At 47.6% G+C, this 16,676-nt stretch overlaps 3 protein-coding genes across 4 annotated transcripts; 1 reads left to right on the forward strand and 2 right to left on the reverse strand.

Moving 5' to 3' along the window:
• Positions 1–970: 970 nt before the first annotated feature.
• Positions 971–2,046, reverse strand: RPL36AL (ribosomal protein L36a like). The gene is made up of 2 exons (XM_023624769.2): positions 1,898–2,046; positions 971–1,426 (listed from the first exon to the last, which is right to left on the reverse strand). The coding sequence occupies exon 2, from the start codon at positions 1,382–1,384 to the stop codon at positions 1,064–1,066; it is 321 nt and encodes a 106-aa protein (XP_023480537.1). The 5' UTR covers positions 1,385–1,426; positions 1,898–2,046; the 3' UTR covers positions 971–1,063.
• A 196-nt stretch (positions 2,047–2,242) lies between these two features.
• MGAT2 (alpha-1,6-mannosyl-glycoprotein 2-beta-N-acetylglucosaminyltransferase) lies at positions 2,243–4,380 on the forward strand. The gene has a single exon (XM_023624722.2). It carries the CDS (start codon positions 2,383–2,385, stop codon positions 3,706–3,708), a length of 1,326 nt encoding a protein of 441 aa, XP_023480490.1. The 5' UTR covers positions 2,243–2,382; the 3' UTR covers positions 3,709–4,380.
• Positions 4,381–4,668: 288 nt separating this feature from the next.
• Positions 4,669–16,508, reverse strand: DNAAF2 (dynein axonemal assembly factor 2). 2 transcript variants are annotated; one of them, XM_023624681.2, is made up of 3 exons: positions 10,974–16,508; positions 7,564–7,707; positions 4,669–6,633 (listed from the first exon to the last, which is right to left on the reverse strand). In XM_023624681.2, the coding sequence occupies exons 1-3, from the start codon at positions 13,167–13,169 to the stop codon at positions 6,127–6,129; spliced, it is 2,847 nt and encodes a 948-aa protein (XP_023480449.2). In that variant the 5' UTR covers positions 13,170–16,508; the 3' UTR covers positions 4,669–6,126. The 2 variants fall into 2 exon arrangements, with proteins under 2 accessions (XP_023480449.2, XP_070098455.1); XM_070242354.1 differs by lacking the exon at positions 10,974–16,508 and adding an exon at positions 10,585–10,879.
• Positions 16,509–16,676: the final 168 nt, after the last annotated feature.

Genomic DNA, 16,676 nt, shown 5'->3' on the forward strand with positions numbered 1-16,676 from the left:
ACTTACCTATAAGCTATCCCCATGGAACTATCTTAGCTGACTTCAAAGTCATACGAAAAGCAGGATTTCCTGTCCTCATAACCCATACCTTTTCCCAGTTTATTTTTCCTTTCATTCGATACTCAACTTTTCTTTCTTACCTTTCAGGTAATTGCTAGGTTCACTTCTTTAATTCTGAGTTGCAACTTTCCATCCCGTTTTCAGTTACCTCCTCAACCCTCTCAACAGTCAAAAAGTTAGAATATTTGAATACCTCCCAGTTATGTTCTAAAAGATTCAAGAAACAGTTTATGCTGTGATGGACTCGTGGCTTTTTCACTAGCTTTAGAACTTTTTCTAGCTAGAAGTCAATTCCTGCTTTACATTCAAGACCACAGTCTAAAAGAGTGCTGTCCAAAAAAACTGATGGAAATGTTCTATTACTGTGTCCTCCAGTAGGGTAGCCATTAGCCACATGTGCTGTTGAGCACTAAGTGTAGCTAGTGTAACTGAGGAACTGCATTTTCAACTTAAATAGCTACATGTGGCTAGTAGTCCCTGCTGGACACTACAATTTGTAAAAAGTCGGCTCTCCCCCCCACATGGATCCTCTGCCCCACCCAGTCTGCTATACACAGGCCTAGCTTATCCGCTTCGTGTACTTTTTAAAAAAATTGGATTGAGACCTTTCCCAGCAGTTCACTCATGACTATGAATTCACCCACCACATATATTTGAAACTGACCAGAAAAGAGTAAAGTATGTTTTTTCCCTGCTATATGATTTCTCTCCAAAACCTAGTTGTGAGGTTTGAGGTAGGACTGCTGTCTTTTTTATGTATAAATACAAAGTACCAATTCTTGTGGAACTAAATTTAAATGACAAATTGAGAAAAGGCTAAACCTTAATTCACTTACAAATAATTTACTGTTATTTCCTTAATTTAGAACCACATTAAGCATGTGATTATATTTTTAAAAACACAAAAGACTTGGGCAAGATTCTCACTTTATTTTCATACAGGTAATCTTCCTATGGCGTCAACATTTTCCTCTCAGAAATAAAAGCAGAGGAATCCCAAGGCTTAGAACTGGATCACTTGGCCCTTCCTCTTCTTGTCTCCTCCCAGTTCGAAATGCTTGCACCTCTTAATGGCCAGCATCCTCTTGGACCTGCAGTTAGGGTCCACGCACTCGAGCCTCAGCACGATCTTCTTGGTGGTCTTGGCCTTCTTCCGGAAGATGGGCTTCGTCTGCCCGCCGTAGCCGCTCTGCTTGCGGTCGTAGCGCCTCTTGCCCTGCGCGTACAGCGAGTCCTTGCCCTTCTTGTACTGGGTCACTTTGTGCGGCTGGTGCTTCCCACACTTCTTACAGAAAGTCCTTCGCGTTTTAGGGACGTTGACCATCTTTGCAGTAGGGCTGTCCACACGATGAAAACTAGTGAGAGACTTAAAATACGGCAGCGGACGTTAAGCGTTTGAAAAGTAACGGTCCACGCAAATAGCTGGCGAAAGTATCACTACGTGAGCCAGTAAGGAATGAACGCACCCAGCGCTCCCGTTCCACGCGCGTTCGCACACCTCGGGACGAGCCACCGGCGCGTCAACAGAGCGGCCGCCGGCAGGCAGAGAGGCCGGGCTCGCTTCCTGCCGGCCCCGGGCGCCGCGCACGGCCCCGCCCCGCTCGCCCACCGGCCGCCCCGACCGCCCGTCCCGGTGGCCGCGTCGCCCGCGCCCGAAGCTGACGTGTCCTTACGAGCGCTCCGGGCGCCGCCGCCATGCGGGGGCCCCTCTTGAGGGAGAAGCCCTCCCGAACCACCGGCTAGTGCGGCGGCCGCCCTCCCTTCCCCACGAGGGCCCGTGCGTAACCGACCCCGCGCCATGTCTCCCGTGGGCCCCGACGCCCCCGCCTCAGCTCACCGGTACGCGCTCACCCGGACCCGCTCCCCGCACCGCACGCGCCTCGGCGGAAGGAAGCAGGAAGCGGAAGTGGGCTCCGAGCCTGAGCGACAGGCCGGCGGGCCAATAGGCGTCTCCGACGTGTCCGGGCGGCGCCGACCGCCGCTCCGAGGGGCGGGCCGAGGGGTGTGGCCGGAGCCGCGGCGCCGGCGGGCCAGTCGCGGGGTCGGACGGCGGCCGGAACGGGAGGCCGCGGCGCGGGGTCTGGCCGCTGGCCGCCGAGGATGAGCGTGCGGAGGACGCGGGGCCGCGGGCGGCGCAGGTAACGGCACGGGAGCGGCGGGCTGGTGCGGCCGCGCGGATGGAGGGGGCCGGGGCCGGGGCGACGGCGGGCCGCGGCTGCTAGCGCGGGCCGAGCGGCATGAGCCGAGCGCGGGCGGCGCGGTGAGCGGAGCCCGGCCGCGCCGCCCGAGCAGACCGTCCCCGCCCGCCCGCCCGCCGGGACCATGCGGCTGCGCGTCTACAAGCGGAAGGTGCTGGGCCTGGCGCTCGCGCTGGCCGCCTGCGGCGTGGTGCTCTGGAGCAGCGCCGGCCGCCGCCGGAAGAGCGAGGCCCCGCCGCCGCCGGACGCCGAGCCAGCGCGCGCCGCCAGCCGCGGGGACCGCCCCGAGCCCGCGGGCGCCCGCCGGGCCGCCAACGACTCGGCCGCGCCGCCCGTGCCCGGCGCGCCGCAGCCCGAGGCGGACAACCTGACGCTGCGCTACCGCGCGCTGGTGTACCAGCGCAACTTCGACCAGCCGCTGCGCAACGCGGGCCGCGCCGGCGCCTGGGCGCCCCGCGAGCTGGTGCTGGTGGTGCAGGTGCACGACCGGCCCGAGTACCTGAGCCTGCTGCTGGACTCGCTGCGCAGGGCGCGCGGCATCGGCGACGTGCTCGTCATCTTCAGCCACGACGTCTGGTCGGCCGAGATCAACCGGCTGATCGCCGCGGTGGACTTCTGCCCGGTCCTGCAGGTCTTCTTTCCTTTCAGCATCCAGCTGTACCCCCACGAGTTTCCGGGCAGCGACCCCCGGGACTGCCCCAGGGACCTGGAGAAGAAGGCGGCTCTGAGGATGGGGTGCATTAACGCCGAGTACCCCGACTCCTTCGGCCACTACCGGGAGGCCACGTTCTCCCAAACCAAACACCATTGGTGGTGGAAGCTGCACTTTGTGTGGGAAAGGGTCAAGGTCCTCCGAGACTATGCTGGCCTCATACTTTTCCTGGAGGAGGATCACTACTTAGCCCCGGACTTTTACCACGTCTTCAAAAAGATGTGGAAGCTAAAGCAGCAAGAGTGTCCTGAGTGTGACGTGCTGTCCCTGGGGACCTATACTGCCATTCGCAGCTTCCACGGCATTGCTGACAAGGTGGACGTGAAAACTTGGAAATCCACAGAGCACAATATGGGTCTAGCCTTGACCCGGGATGCTTATCAGAAGCTCATCGAGTGCACAGACGCTTTCTGTACTTACGATGATTATAACTGGGACTGGACTCTTCAGTATTTGACTGTATCTTGTCTTCCAAAATCCTGGAAAGTACTGGTTCCTCAAGCTCCTAGGATTTTTCATGCAGGAGACTGTGGTATGCACCACAAGAAAGCCTGCAGACCGTCCACCCAGAGTGCCCAAATCGAGTCACTCTTAAATAATAACAAACAGTACCTGTTTCCAGAAACTCTAGTTGTCAGTGAGAAGTTTGTGGCAGCCGTTGCCCCACCTAGGAAAAATGGAGGGTGGGGAGATATTAGGGACCATGAACTCTGTAAAAGTTATAGGAGACTGCAGTGAAATATCACAAGTACAAAGCAAAAGTGACAGTCTTCTATTTTTGATATTTGCCCAAACGTACAATTGAATAAAAGGGTTTAGGAACTGGTTTCTGCTTTAATACAAAAAAAAAATAATTCTTGTAAAAGGTGTCCAATGTATTAATCTTTTCCTTTTATGTCTGATTAAGATTTAAAACACAGGTTTTCATTTTGCGAGTTGGGTTTTAAAGCTCAGCTGTATCTGCTAAAGGTAATCATTATTGTTAATGGGGGGATTTTATTTAAATTGCATCTATTAATCTTTTTATCTGGAACTTTGTACACTTTTCCACTTTCAAAACTTATTTTAAGTACAGCAAAATTTATTTAAAATTGTCATAGCAGTAAAAAGTATTCAAATGAAATTGTTAGAGTATTAATGGGACAAGCCCAGTCTCACTCTTGACACAGCTACTAGGAAGGGGTTGCTTCACTGGCTGTTAAACACCCTGTCGGAACAGTCATTTTCAGTATTACGGATTCCTCTGTTAAGATTTGCCTGTGCTTTGGAACCTTCATAGAACATACTTTCTTTTGGAATGTATTTGATTGATCAGAGAGTTTAAACACTGTTTTCACCTCAATGTAGAAATACAGTTGTGTTTTTTTTCCTTTAGTGCTGCCAAAATAAATACTCATTTTTGCATAAAAAGATTCCTAATCATTTTGTAGAATAAATTGTTTACACCAAAATTCAGTAAAGGCATTCTAGGAGTTTTAAAATTACATTTTCATATTTACTATTTGTACATTGTGTAACTGAGTCTGAAATAAAGAAAACCCAGCAATTGACGATGCATTATTCCCTTTGGAAGAAACTGGCTTTCAGATTAGCCAGGCATAGATAATGAACAGTAAAAGCTGCTGTGTAAGTGAAATACAGCCTGAATTGTTTTCGAAAGCCAGAAATGATACAAAGTTCAGTCATTCCGAAGTGAAACATGTTCTAGTGCCAGCTTTATTTTAACTGAAATCATACTTATTTAAAGGACAAACAGTAAATAATAGGAAAGTCTTTAATTTACTCCATACTTAACAAAGAAGTTTTTCTTAACGGTGAATAATTCCATTCAACGAGAAATTATTCAGACTAATTTCTGTGTAGATACTACAATTTGTCATTTCAGTCTAAGAAAATGGTGTATTAAATTGACAGTCTCAAAATTATTGCATCAAACCAAGATTCCTGTTAGGATTGAAAAGTGCATCCTGTCATCTAAGGTGAAGCGAATAGTTCTCTGGCTTGATGAGCTGCGTTTGTTCTGCTTTTGGTGCTCTGATCTGACCTCCCCAGTTTGAAGGACAATTAGGTAGTTTCCAGGACTGAGGTAAGACCAGAGGTTTGAATTAGTAGCCATTTTTGGAATGGAAATAGATCAGCTCCACGGCGTTGGGGTCAGGAATTAGATCAAATATTTTTCTTTCTAAATTTTCCTTCATGCTGTACTAAAAATTTTTGTGAGAAAAAATCTATTAGAATTTTCTCCTGGCCACAAATAAAAATACTGTTCCACAAAATTAATAACTTAGCCACTGTTAGATACATCATCTGCTGCCCTCTTATAGATGTTACAGAAAAAAATTATTAGAAAACACCAGCTTTTTTTTGTTGTTTTCATGTAACAAATATAATGAAGACAATTTTCCTATGGGAGCAAATTCCCAGATATTTTTATTGTTCTGTTCTAAAATTCATGAATATATTTTATAAAACTAAAAGATATTTTAATACTATGACAGCAACTTCCAAAAAACTCAATTTTCAAAGTCATTACTAAATAACCTGTATTATGCCTATATTTTGTGTGACAGAAAAGTAAAATACAGAGTTGAGGCAAAAATACTAAATTTCACTCACTGTATTTGTATTGTAATTGTTTGGATCGTTAATATTGGTTAGTAAGTTCTTTCCTCTCTAAGAACCTGTTTCAGGCCTAAGTACCTCCTATTCAGTGAGATTTATATATAGTTTTGAGATTCTACCGCCCCCCCACACACACATTTATATTCCTAGTTAATTGCATTCTTGGTAATTACTTTTTGTGACAGATACAACTTAGTGAATATTTTGAAATTTTATTAAAATTGTAAAAGAAGCCAAAAATAAGACAGAAGTAAATATATACAGGTTATATTAAAACTAAATGTTTAATTCTCCGTTAGAAAAAATACACCTCTATCAGAGAAATCACAAAACTTATCTCCATAATTAAGGAAGCTTTGTATAAATTCTCTACATGCAAAAAAAATATCTCCAGCTTCCCCATTAGAATCAAAATTGCAAATTTTAATTTTATACTTCGTTGTTTACCTTCAGTTTGAAGACAGTAGTTAACAGAAAGAATCTAAGTCCAACACTTTTTTACTCTTAACCTTTAAGTTCCAAAATTATATAGAATTAATCCAAGTCATATAGCAGAGAGTTCTGAAAACTGAATGCACAGTGAGTCACATGATCTTTAATAATCTGCACACTACCATCCTGCATATTGGTTTCTTTTATGTTGTCAAAACCAGATCCACTGTGAACCGTGGTTTTGTTCAGTAATGAAGACAGGTGATCATCTAACAACTCCTCTTCAGTTGTTACTGGTTCTTTTAAATTATCTTTTTCCTCATTTGAGTAAACAGCACGTTTTTCTTTTATAAATTCAGGTTCCATTTTTGATTCGGACTGCTCAGACTTTCCAAGTGACATTTTAGAAATATCGAGAGACTCTTGTTGCAAGTGTGCAGCCGAACCACAACTGTCTGTTTCTAGTACTTGAACTGCTCCAGATGAATCAGCAGACTCGCTGGGGAAGCTGGTAGAATGTTCTGTACTTTCTTTTTCAGTAAGATGACTTCCTTCGTTGACTGTTTCTTCATTTTCATGAAGCTGCTCAGAGTTACTACATTCTTGCAACTGTGTCAAGGGAAACAACAAATTAATAATTCTTTCAAACAAATAGAAAATTAAATTGTAGTACCCTCTGAAAATAAGATATTTTCTTAAAAAAGTTGTGAGGGAATAATTTGCCAGCCTGCCAACAGGCTTCCTCCGGCTCCCCTCAAAGCTGTCCTCCAGGTGCTGCCAGTCACTGCTTAGTGCAAACCTGGCGCTCCTCAGATTAAATCCTTCCAGTGACTCCTCGTCTCCTTCAGGATAAAATCATCCTGGCCTACAAACCCTTCAGCAGTCATTCTTAGAAGGGCATTCTTGAATTTCTCTGATTCTTCAGAGCCACTCTCCCCTCCAATTTATATAGAAGTGTTGGTTACTGAATTATTTCTGTGTCCAATATCGAAGACTATAAAAATAACCAAACTGGGGCCAGCCCCATGGCCTAGTGGTTAAGTTCGGTGCTCTCTGCTTCACTGGCCTCTGTTCGGTTCCTGGGCATGGACCTCCACCACTTGTTACAGCCATGCAGTGGCTGTAACCCACATACAAGATAGAGGAAGACGGGCACAGATGTTAGCTCAGGGCAGATCTTCCTCAGCAAAAACAAACCACAGAAAACCAAACTTAAGGTTTAACTAGAAAGAATGAACAAACTGTATGACATAGTTGCCATGGTTTGAGAGTCACAAAGACTCAAACTCCCAAATGTTAGTTTCTCTCTATCCTTCATTGGACAGTTATTTGGAGATTAAATGAGATAATGTGAAAATGAATTGCGGAGTGTGTAGGGCTTAGTGCAATACATACAAAGAAGTCTTTACTCCTCTTAACCTCACTCTTCTCAGCCATTATGTACATTTAAAGTTACTACATCAAAAAATCGGGAATTAAGTTATTTATTAGGGTTTAACGTTGTCCTACATCACTACTCAAAGCCAAGCAAGTCCTTACCTTTGCATGAATCTGAATCTTACTATCAGTAACCTGAAGAACTTCGATCAATGGTGGGGTTAGGGGCTCCGTCCACGTGGATGGAGAGCTGAGGACTTCTTCAAGAACTTCATTAACATTTTCTTCATTGACAAACAACCTTTCCTAAAATAAAAAGAGAAAAAATGTTCTGCCTTATAGGTCATACTTGACACAGTTCTATCTAAAAACAGCTCATAAAAGTTCTCTCACAGTTCAGGATTACACTTTTTAAATTTGTTTAATGTTATTCCTGTGCTGTCTTGGCAAAAGAAATACATTCTTTGTGAGTATTGTACAGAGCAATAAGAATAGCAAGCCCACACACACAGATAGGAAGAGACCCGAAAAGAAAAAAGTCTCAGTTCCTTTTCTAGGTCTCTATTAAATTGGAGGTATGTTTTCTCTCCTAGATAATCTTACTTACAAATGACGTTTTCTTTTCCTTTTTCTCTCTTAATATTTTATAAAAATATCACCTTTAGGGCTATAAATACAGTCCCAGCTATAAAATAATTCGATTTTACAACTCTTCCTAATGAGTCCGCTATGAAATATACATGACAGGATCCATTCAAATTGTGTGTGACCAGGTAAGAGCCCAGTTTAATATTGAAGACAAGTATATTCTATTTTTAAGCATTGAGATAGTCCAGTGTGACACTAGCATATAGCTATTTATAAGAATGAGGTAGATTTCAAGACACTGACACGGAAAGATTTCCAAAGTACTGTTAGGAAATGCAAAAATCACTTTCACCAGAATCCCAGACACAAAGCAGTGTGTTCATACTCATGTCAAGTGAATACAGGTTTACTGTTAGGATGTTGAAGGAATAACTGTGTTTAAAATTCATAAAATCAGTTCATTGTTGCGCAAAATAAAAGTATTTTCCTCTGTACTTTCATATACACAAATTTTATAATTACAAATAAACACAGTTCATTATTTGGTCGAAATGAGGGGGGAATCAGAAAGAGAAGTTTTAAGCTCGCTTGTAGTACACATTATTTACGTGTGAACCAGTTTACAACTACAGTTTAAAACAAAAGTGAACCTTGGGAACAGAAAAATGTTACATTTGGAGTAATCTGCCTTGCTATTATTTGAAGATCCAGAATAATACTGTATTATAGAAACACCCCTATCAAAAGCATTTCTAAGGTTCATGTCTCTGAAAAAGAAACACGCGTTAATTGCAAAAAATACTCCAAATAGTTTAGTCTTTAGTTAAGCCAAGGAAGAAAAATATTTATAATGGAAATGGTTATGATTAAAATACAAAGGATTTGCATAAACTTGCCTTCTCATTCTATAATGAGTGATTTTACTATAAAAGACACTGAATTCAGTGGTCCTAAAACGCTAGGAAAATTCCCAATGGATATTTAAGGCTTATATAAATACATTTTATACTGGTTTATGTGTAAAATAACAATTTTGACCTTGATAATCACAAATGTCTTTATAATTATTTTCATATAACGCATATAATATAATCATTATATATTATTTGTCTGCCCACCTACTACTCTTGTGATTTTTTAAAAATTTACTTTAAATGGATGGACCTTGAGGGTATTATGTTAAGTGAAATAAGCCAGATAGAGAAAGGCGAACTCTGTATGACTCCACTCATAGGTGGAAGTTGAACATAGAGACAAAGAGAACTGATTGGTGGTTACCAGGGGAAAGGGGGGATGGGGGGAGGGCACAAAGGGTGAAGTGGTGTACCTACAACATGACTAACAATAATGTACAACTGAAATTTCACAAAGTTATAAACTATCATAATCTTAATAAAAAGTTTTAAAAAAATGTAAATATATACACACACACAAAATTTACTTGAATCCTTAGAGCCTCGCCCAGAGAAATATAAAGAAAAAACTTGAACACTGTGATTCTTTCAGCTTAGCAAATGTGATGATTAATGAATTATAAATTTATTTCAGGCATCAGATATAAAACACAGTTGCCCTAATCCCGTTTTTGTCTAGTTTCTGTTAAAATGTTAGCATACTAGAAAATCAGATTAAAATATATTCTTTAGTATTCTCTCAACTGCTGTCAGTGGAGCTTTCTTCCCACATTGTGAGTTATTTTCACATTTATTTAAGACAATTACAGGAAAATGACTGCCCTTTCCTAAACTTCTCCCTTCTGATGACATAAACAGATAGTCAGTTTCATATTTTATATTCTCACTAAGTATCTTACCCAGTCCTGGCAATTTATTTTACCATTTTTGGAGGATTTCAAATTAACCACTTCTCATAGAAGATACCCCTCATAAAATATAAATGTAACTTATTAGCAAATTTCTAGAAAAACAATGGGAAGAAGCGAAAATTTCTGGCAGGTTAAAGCCAAAGGCCAAAACCTTAATTTTTAATATATAATCTGTGCAACTAGCATTTCTGAGAATTTAACCCTTGGATATGTTAAAAGAGCTAAAAAGAAATTACATGTAACTGATACAAACATCAATCAAAACCACCAATTAAAAGTTCATTTGAGATTAAAACGTTCTTTAGCGCTTCAAATTTTAAGTAGTTTTTTTCAATATTTGCCACTAGTACTGGCGTACTGAATCTGCATTTCAAGAACCTCAATAACCTAAAAAGTATAGCAGCAACTACAACAGGACACACTGAATTATTCAGCCGAATTACACCCTAACTGGGTCACGCGCAGCCCCGATTCTAGAGGATTCGCCCAGAAGAGGCGCAGCTGCTGCTGCTGCTGTTCAGTTTAACAACTACGTGTATCACACTTCGTTACATGCCAGCCATTGTGCCAAATACTAGTAGGGACCTAAAGATAGAACGCCCACCGTCAGCGACTACAAGGTCCGCAGTACGGCCCAGAGCACAGGGACTTAGTTCACCCCTGGGTCCGAGTTCGTCTCCCGCGCGAGAACGGTGCGGCGCCCGCTAGGGTACTTTGCTCTCCGGAAGTAGATTATCACTGACCTCCTAAGGTCGGAAAAAGTTATTTACCCACTTAGAATATGGCCATAACAGAGTGCCTCCTGAACCCAGGTGGGTCACAAAGCCCTCAGAGAGTATGACGGAAGAGACGCCCTTCTCGCCCGAGGACAGCACCCGACTTCCCGCCCACAGCGGCGGCGGCCTGGCCCGGGGCTGCTCCCGCGCTCCCTCAGGGCGGCAGACTCCGGAGGGGACAGCGCTGGAAGGGCGGCTCCCAAGACGCGAGACCCGCCCCGCGGGGATGCATGCCGCCGCGCGTCGGCACGTGCAGCAACTGCGAGGCCTCGCCAGAGGAGCCACGGCGGAGAGGCTGTGTTGAGGACAAACGGAGGATGGCCCTAACGGCCAGCAAAGTGGGACGGGATACTACCAACGCCGACTCTAGAAAGGACGGTTACCTCCAAGGAGCCGCCGTGTGGGCCGTAATACCACTCCCTCCAGGGCCCGCGGCAGCCCGGAGCCTTGGCCAGCTCGATCACCGCGTTGTGCGGGGAGACGCTGACCGCGGGCGCCCTGCAGCTCAGCTGGTTCTCCGGAGCAAAGCGCAGGGAGAAAGCGTAGGAACCCAGGTCTTGGGTGGAGAAGCGCAACTGGTACCCGACGGGGCTCAGGTCCCCTTGCAGACTCTGCGGCTGGATCCGAGGCACCTGCACCAGCAGAGTCAGGGACTCCTCGTCCTGCCTGCACCGCGAAGGGGGACACACGGGCTCCCGGCGGGCGGCCCCAGGACCACCCATGGCTTCACCGCGAGGGTCCCCGCGTGCGCCCCCTGCTCCTGCACCAGGGCCCCTGCCCGGGGACCCGGCTGAAGTGCCCGGGAGGCTCCCTGCTCCGGGGGGCGGCTCCTCCCCGACGGCCGCAGTCCACACCGCTCGCTCGCCCGGGCCCCGCTCCTCCCACTGCTGCTCCCGCTCCTCCTCCTCCCCACGCCGTTCCCCCCGCTGCTCCTCCTCCGGCTGTTCCTCCTCCCGGCGCTCCGGCTCTTCCTTCTCCCGCTCCTCCTCCTCCCCACGCCGTTCCCCCCGCTGCTCCTCCTCCGGCTCCTCCTCCTCCCGATGGTCCCGCTCCTCCTGCCGCTGTCGCTCCTCTGCTCGCTGCTCCCGCTCCTCCTCCTCCTCTCGCTGCTTCTCCTCCCCCCGCTCCTCCTCCCGCCGCTCCAGCTCTCCCTCCTCCCGATCCTTCCTCTCCCGCCTCCCCTCCTCCTCCTCCGGTGCCTCCTCCTCCTCTTCCCTCTCCCGCTGCTCCGGCCCCGGGCCGTCAGTTCCGGGCGCGCGGGCGGGCTCTTCCGGCGCCGCGGGGCGCGGGGCGGGGCGCACGACGGGCAGCGTGAGCAGCAGCTGCCGGCGGGCTCGGTGGAACTGCGCAGTGCCGCGGCTGTCGTCCACGGGGTAAGGGAGCGAGAGGCGCAGGCGGTAGTCGGGGGCCCTCGAGTCCAGGCACAGCAGCCTCCCCGTCACCTCCAGCGCCACCTGCTCGGCCGAGCGCAGCAGCGGCAGCTCGATGGTGACCACCAGCTCGTGCGGCACGGGCCCGGGGGCCGAGTCGCGGGCGCAGCGGTAGTCCTGCAGGTCCACGTGGTGGCGCTGCACCACGCTGTAGCGGGGCTCGGTGGGCGCGCGCGGCGGGCCGGCGGCCGGAGGGGCGGGCGCGGGGGGCCGGGCGGCCGGGCGCGGGGCCGGGGGCGGGTAGGGGTAGGGCAGGCCGGGGAGAGGGCCCTCCGGCTCCCCCTCGGGCCGCGCCGGGCCGGCCCCGGGCAGGGGCGCGCGTAGCACGGCGGCCTCCGGGGTGCCCTTGTACTTGATCTTGAGCGTCTTGGCGTTGGTGCCGTCCACTCTCACGCCCCACTGCGTCTCCACGGCGTCCAGGGCCGCGTCGTCCAGCATGCGGCGGAAGCGCTCGTGGCGCCGGGCCAGCGCGAGCGCGCGCGGGTGGAAGACCACGTCGTAGACGGTGTAGCGGCCGCCGCGGCGCCCCAGGTACTCGCGGCCCGGCGCCAGGCTGTAGGGCAGCGACCAGTGGCCGTCCGGCCGGCCGCGGGGCGCGTCCACCAGCGCGTTGCTGCACACGTTCACGAAGCCGCGCCGCGCCCCGTCCAGGCTGGTGCGCAGCACGTGGCCCGGCTCCGGGTGCACGAACCGCACGTCCACGCCGCGCTCCCGCTCCAGCGCCGTGATCTCCGCCTCGTAGCGCCGCCGGTTGTCGGGGTCCGTGAGCTCCTCGGCGTAGTCGGAGAACAGTCTGCGGAACTCCGGGTCCCGGAAGGCCGAGGTGAGCCGCTGGACCTCCTCTGCGCTCAGGTCCAAGTCCTCCAGCGCCGAAGAGGCTGCCGCCCTGGCCATGCTGCCCGCGGCTCCAGCCCAGAGGCCACCGGAGACCGGTCCGGGACCGGGGCGTGGGACGCGCCGCGCAGCCGCCGGTGCGGAGAGTGCGGTGGGCGGTTGCGGAACCGGCCGGGAGTTGAGCGTGGGCCGCGCGTGCTGGTTGCCCTGGTGACACCGGCAGCACCCTGGAGAGAGGAGGGGCAGGAGGCGGAGAGGGATGGTGGAAATGCCAGAATAGCCTTGGTAGAACTTCAGACCGCAGCTACCCTGCATCCCGCGGTTTTAGATTCTTGTGCCGTGGTGCAGTTACTCCTGCAGAATAACCATCTTCATAATTGTCCTAATTTTCGGCCTTGTTCACAACGCTTCAGGGTGGATCTGATCCCCATTTCACAGACAAGATGGGACCTGAGAAGTTACTAAGGTCTCGCAGCTAGTGTATTCACAAGCTGGGGTTCAAGCTGAGATTTTTTTGCTTTTTTCACGTTGTTAAGCCAACATTTCAGTTTTCTGGATATTTCACCATACAGTTTGCCTTGCAACAACTCTCTCTTGGAGCAAGAGATAGAGGCACGGTGTTCATAAATAACCAGTGATCGATAAACATATGACTTTACTAATAATAAAATACAAATGTAAGATAGCACATAGCACCTATCCAAATGGTAAAAGCCGTTTTTACAGTCACATGCTGTGCATCCTTGGGGTGGTGCTAGAAGTTAGGAAAACCTTTCTAGAGACTAGATTGGTAGCTATAGCACAAGCATTTAGAATGTAATACTTCTTTGATCCAGCAATTCCAACTCCAAGAGCATGCTCAAGGCAGTTATCTCTGATGCTAAAGGTTGGGGAAGAAGCTAAGAATTCAGCAGGGGGACTGGTTGAGCAGATTTTGGTACAGCCATGCAAAGGGGATTCTATGCAGCCACTCAGAGTGACGTTGTAGAAGTATATTTATTGACCGGAGTAGTTGTTAAATCCAGTGATGATTTTTCTCTGGTCATTTTGTTGAAACTCGCAGCAACATTTAACACAATTGATGTTGGCATTTCCTCAGTGACAAGACACTGTGCAGGTTTCTCTCCTAATTCATCAGACATTGATGCTGCATAGTCTGCTTTCCAAGTGTTTACCTCTGTTCACCTAAGTGGACATGCCTGGAGGCTGCAACCCCATCTCTTCTCCATATAAACTCCAGACTCCTATATCCAGCTGCCCATTTGAAATCTCCATTAACGCTTAAGCTCCTCAGGCATGAAATGACCAAAATTAGAACTCCTGACTCCTTTCCTTTCCCAGCTTCTGCCCTCATCTTAGGATCTCTTGGCAGCATGCAAAGCAGCTGATTGTCCCCCTTGAGACACATTTTTCTCAGTTTATGGAACTCCATGCTTCCCATTTTCCTCCTCCTTTACTTGCTCCTCTTCTGCCCCTGCTCTAAATGTAGGAGTCACCCAAGCCTTGTTCATCAGCCCTCTTATCCTATTTCCTCCAAGATGATCTTATTCAGGCCCACAGCTTTAAATGCCACCCATGCTCAGATTCGTTCTTTCAACAGATATTTACGGCACACTTGCTGCACCTGCTATATAGGTAGGTAAGGAAGGAACAGAACTGGCACCGGAACAGAAGACGATCGCTGTGCTCTAAGAATGCACAGCAACTGGCGCTCTCAGATGCTGGAAGTATATACTGGGTCAGTCCCTTTGGAAAACTGCTATTGAATCTAATGTATACCTTATGACTAAGAAATTCTACTAGATATACACCCAACAGAAATGCATACATATCTCTATCAAAAGACATATACTAGAATTTGTCTATTCATACAGCTCTATTTGTAATACACAAATGGTGGAAACTACCCAAATTCCCATCAATAGTACAGTGAATAAATAAATTGTGTGTATCCACACAATGGACAAGAATGAACAATGTGGATGAGTCACTAACATTGTGTGAAAGAAAACAGGTGCAAAATAATACATAGCATACAATTCCATTATGTAACAGACAAAACTTAGTAAAAATAAGCCACACTGTGAGAAGTCAGGCTAGTGACTGTCCTGTCGAGGGGCGTGGGGTGTGGTGATGAGCCAGGGAAGGAGAGAGCTGCTGGGGAGAGGGCACCGTTCTGTTTCAATCTTGGTAACAGGGTGCGCAGTTTGTGAAAATTCATTGAACTGTGTCCTGACCATAGGGGACTTTTACGTATATATCTCATACTTCAATTTAAAAGTTTTTAAATGTATCTGTAAAAAAATCTTTGCCTTCATGGATGTCATGTGGGATGAGACTAGTGACTCCAAAATTTTATCTCTAGTCGTACCTGACTACTGAGCTCTAGACTCATGCCACTGCCTGCCAGATACCTCTGCCTGGATGTCTGATCGACATCTCCAAACAGAAATCTTGATTTTCCCCTCTCAAATCTGTTATTTCCCCAGACTCAGTACTGTCTGCCCAGCTTAAATCTTAAGTGTAATCCTTGATTCCTCTTTGCCCGACCCCGCACTGCCATTCAGTTACCAGGTCCTGTCGTCTCTCCTTACACTCCCCAAATATATCCACTTCTTTCCAGGTCTCGTCTTGACCACATCGTCTCCGGCACAGACTTCTGCAATAGCTTCCTGACTGGTCTCTCCAGCTCTTCTCATCTTACGGCCTCTTCTCCACACACTACGCTAGTTTTAGTGACCTTAAAACCAGATCTGCTCAACACCTTCCTGTCGCCTCACATCCACATTCCTTACTGTCTCTGCAAGGCCCGTCATGCCTGGATCTCTAACCCTCTCTGTACTTGCCACCGAATTTTCTCCCTGGATCATTAGACTTCATTCTCGATGGCAGAACACTCATTGCTCATGTGCAGCCTGCGCACGGGCTCTTGAATCTCAAGAACTTAAATGTCACCTTAGTGACTCCTTGTGACGTATTAGGCCCTCAGATATCTAATGAATGAGTATAGTACAGTACAGAAAAAAGCAAGTTTAATATGTATACTATGATCCCAAAGTATTTTTTTTTTTTAAGGAAGATTAGCCCTGAGCTAACTGCTGCCAAGCCTCCTCTTTTTGCTGAGGAACACTGGCCCTGAGCTAACATCTGTGCCCATCTTCCTCTACTTTATATGTGGACGCCTGCCACAGCATGGCATGCCAAGTGGTGCCATGTCCACACCCGGGATCCGAACCGGCAAACCCAGGCGGCCGAGAAGTGGAACATATGAACTTAACCGCTGCGCCACCAGGCCGGCCCCTATCCCAAAGTATTTTTAAGGAAAAAATGTACACATAGAGAAAAATTTAGAAGGACATATACCAAAATATTAACAGATGATCTCTGGTGGTGGAATTGCTGGTCACTAAACATCTTTTCGGAGCCAGCCGTGATGGCCTAGTGGTTAAGGCTTGGCATCCTCCACTTAGGCGGCCCAGGTTTGGTTCTGGGGACAGCTTCACACCCCTGGTCTGTCCTTAGCCATGGTGTGGCAGCTGGTCACATAGAAGGACTTAAAGCCATGTACTGGGGCTTTTGGGAGGAAAAAAGGATTTTTTTCTTTATGATTATTTGTATTTCCTGGTTTTTCTACTATGAACTTGTTTAATAAAAAGTTTTAAAATACGTCATGAATTAGGTCTTAAAGGTTTACATGTGAAATAGTTTGGAGGCATAGAGATGAGTTCGACAAGATCTTCACAGCTTGTGAGGGATGTATAAAATTGCACCCTTTCCTATTATAACCCTTATGTCAACGAACATACTCAACAATGAGTTGTC

Source organism: Equus caballus, chromosome 1, assembly GCF_041296265.1.
Source record: "Equus caballus isolate H_3958 breed thoroughbred chromosome 1, TB-T2T, whole genome shotgun sequence".
In the NCBI taxonomy this organism is placed as follows: domain Eukaryota; kingdom Metazoa; phylum Chordata; class Mammalia; order Perissodactyla; family Equidae; genus Equus; species Equus caballus.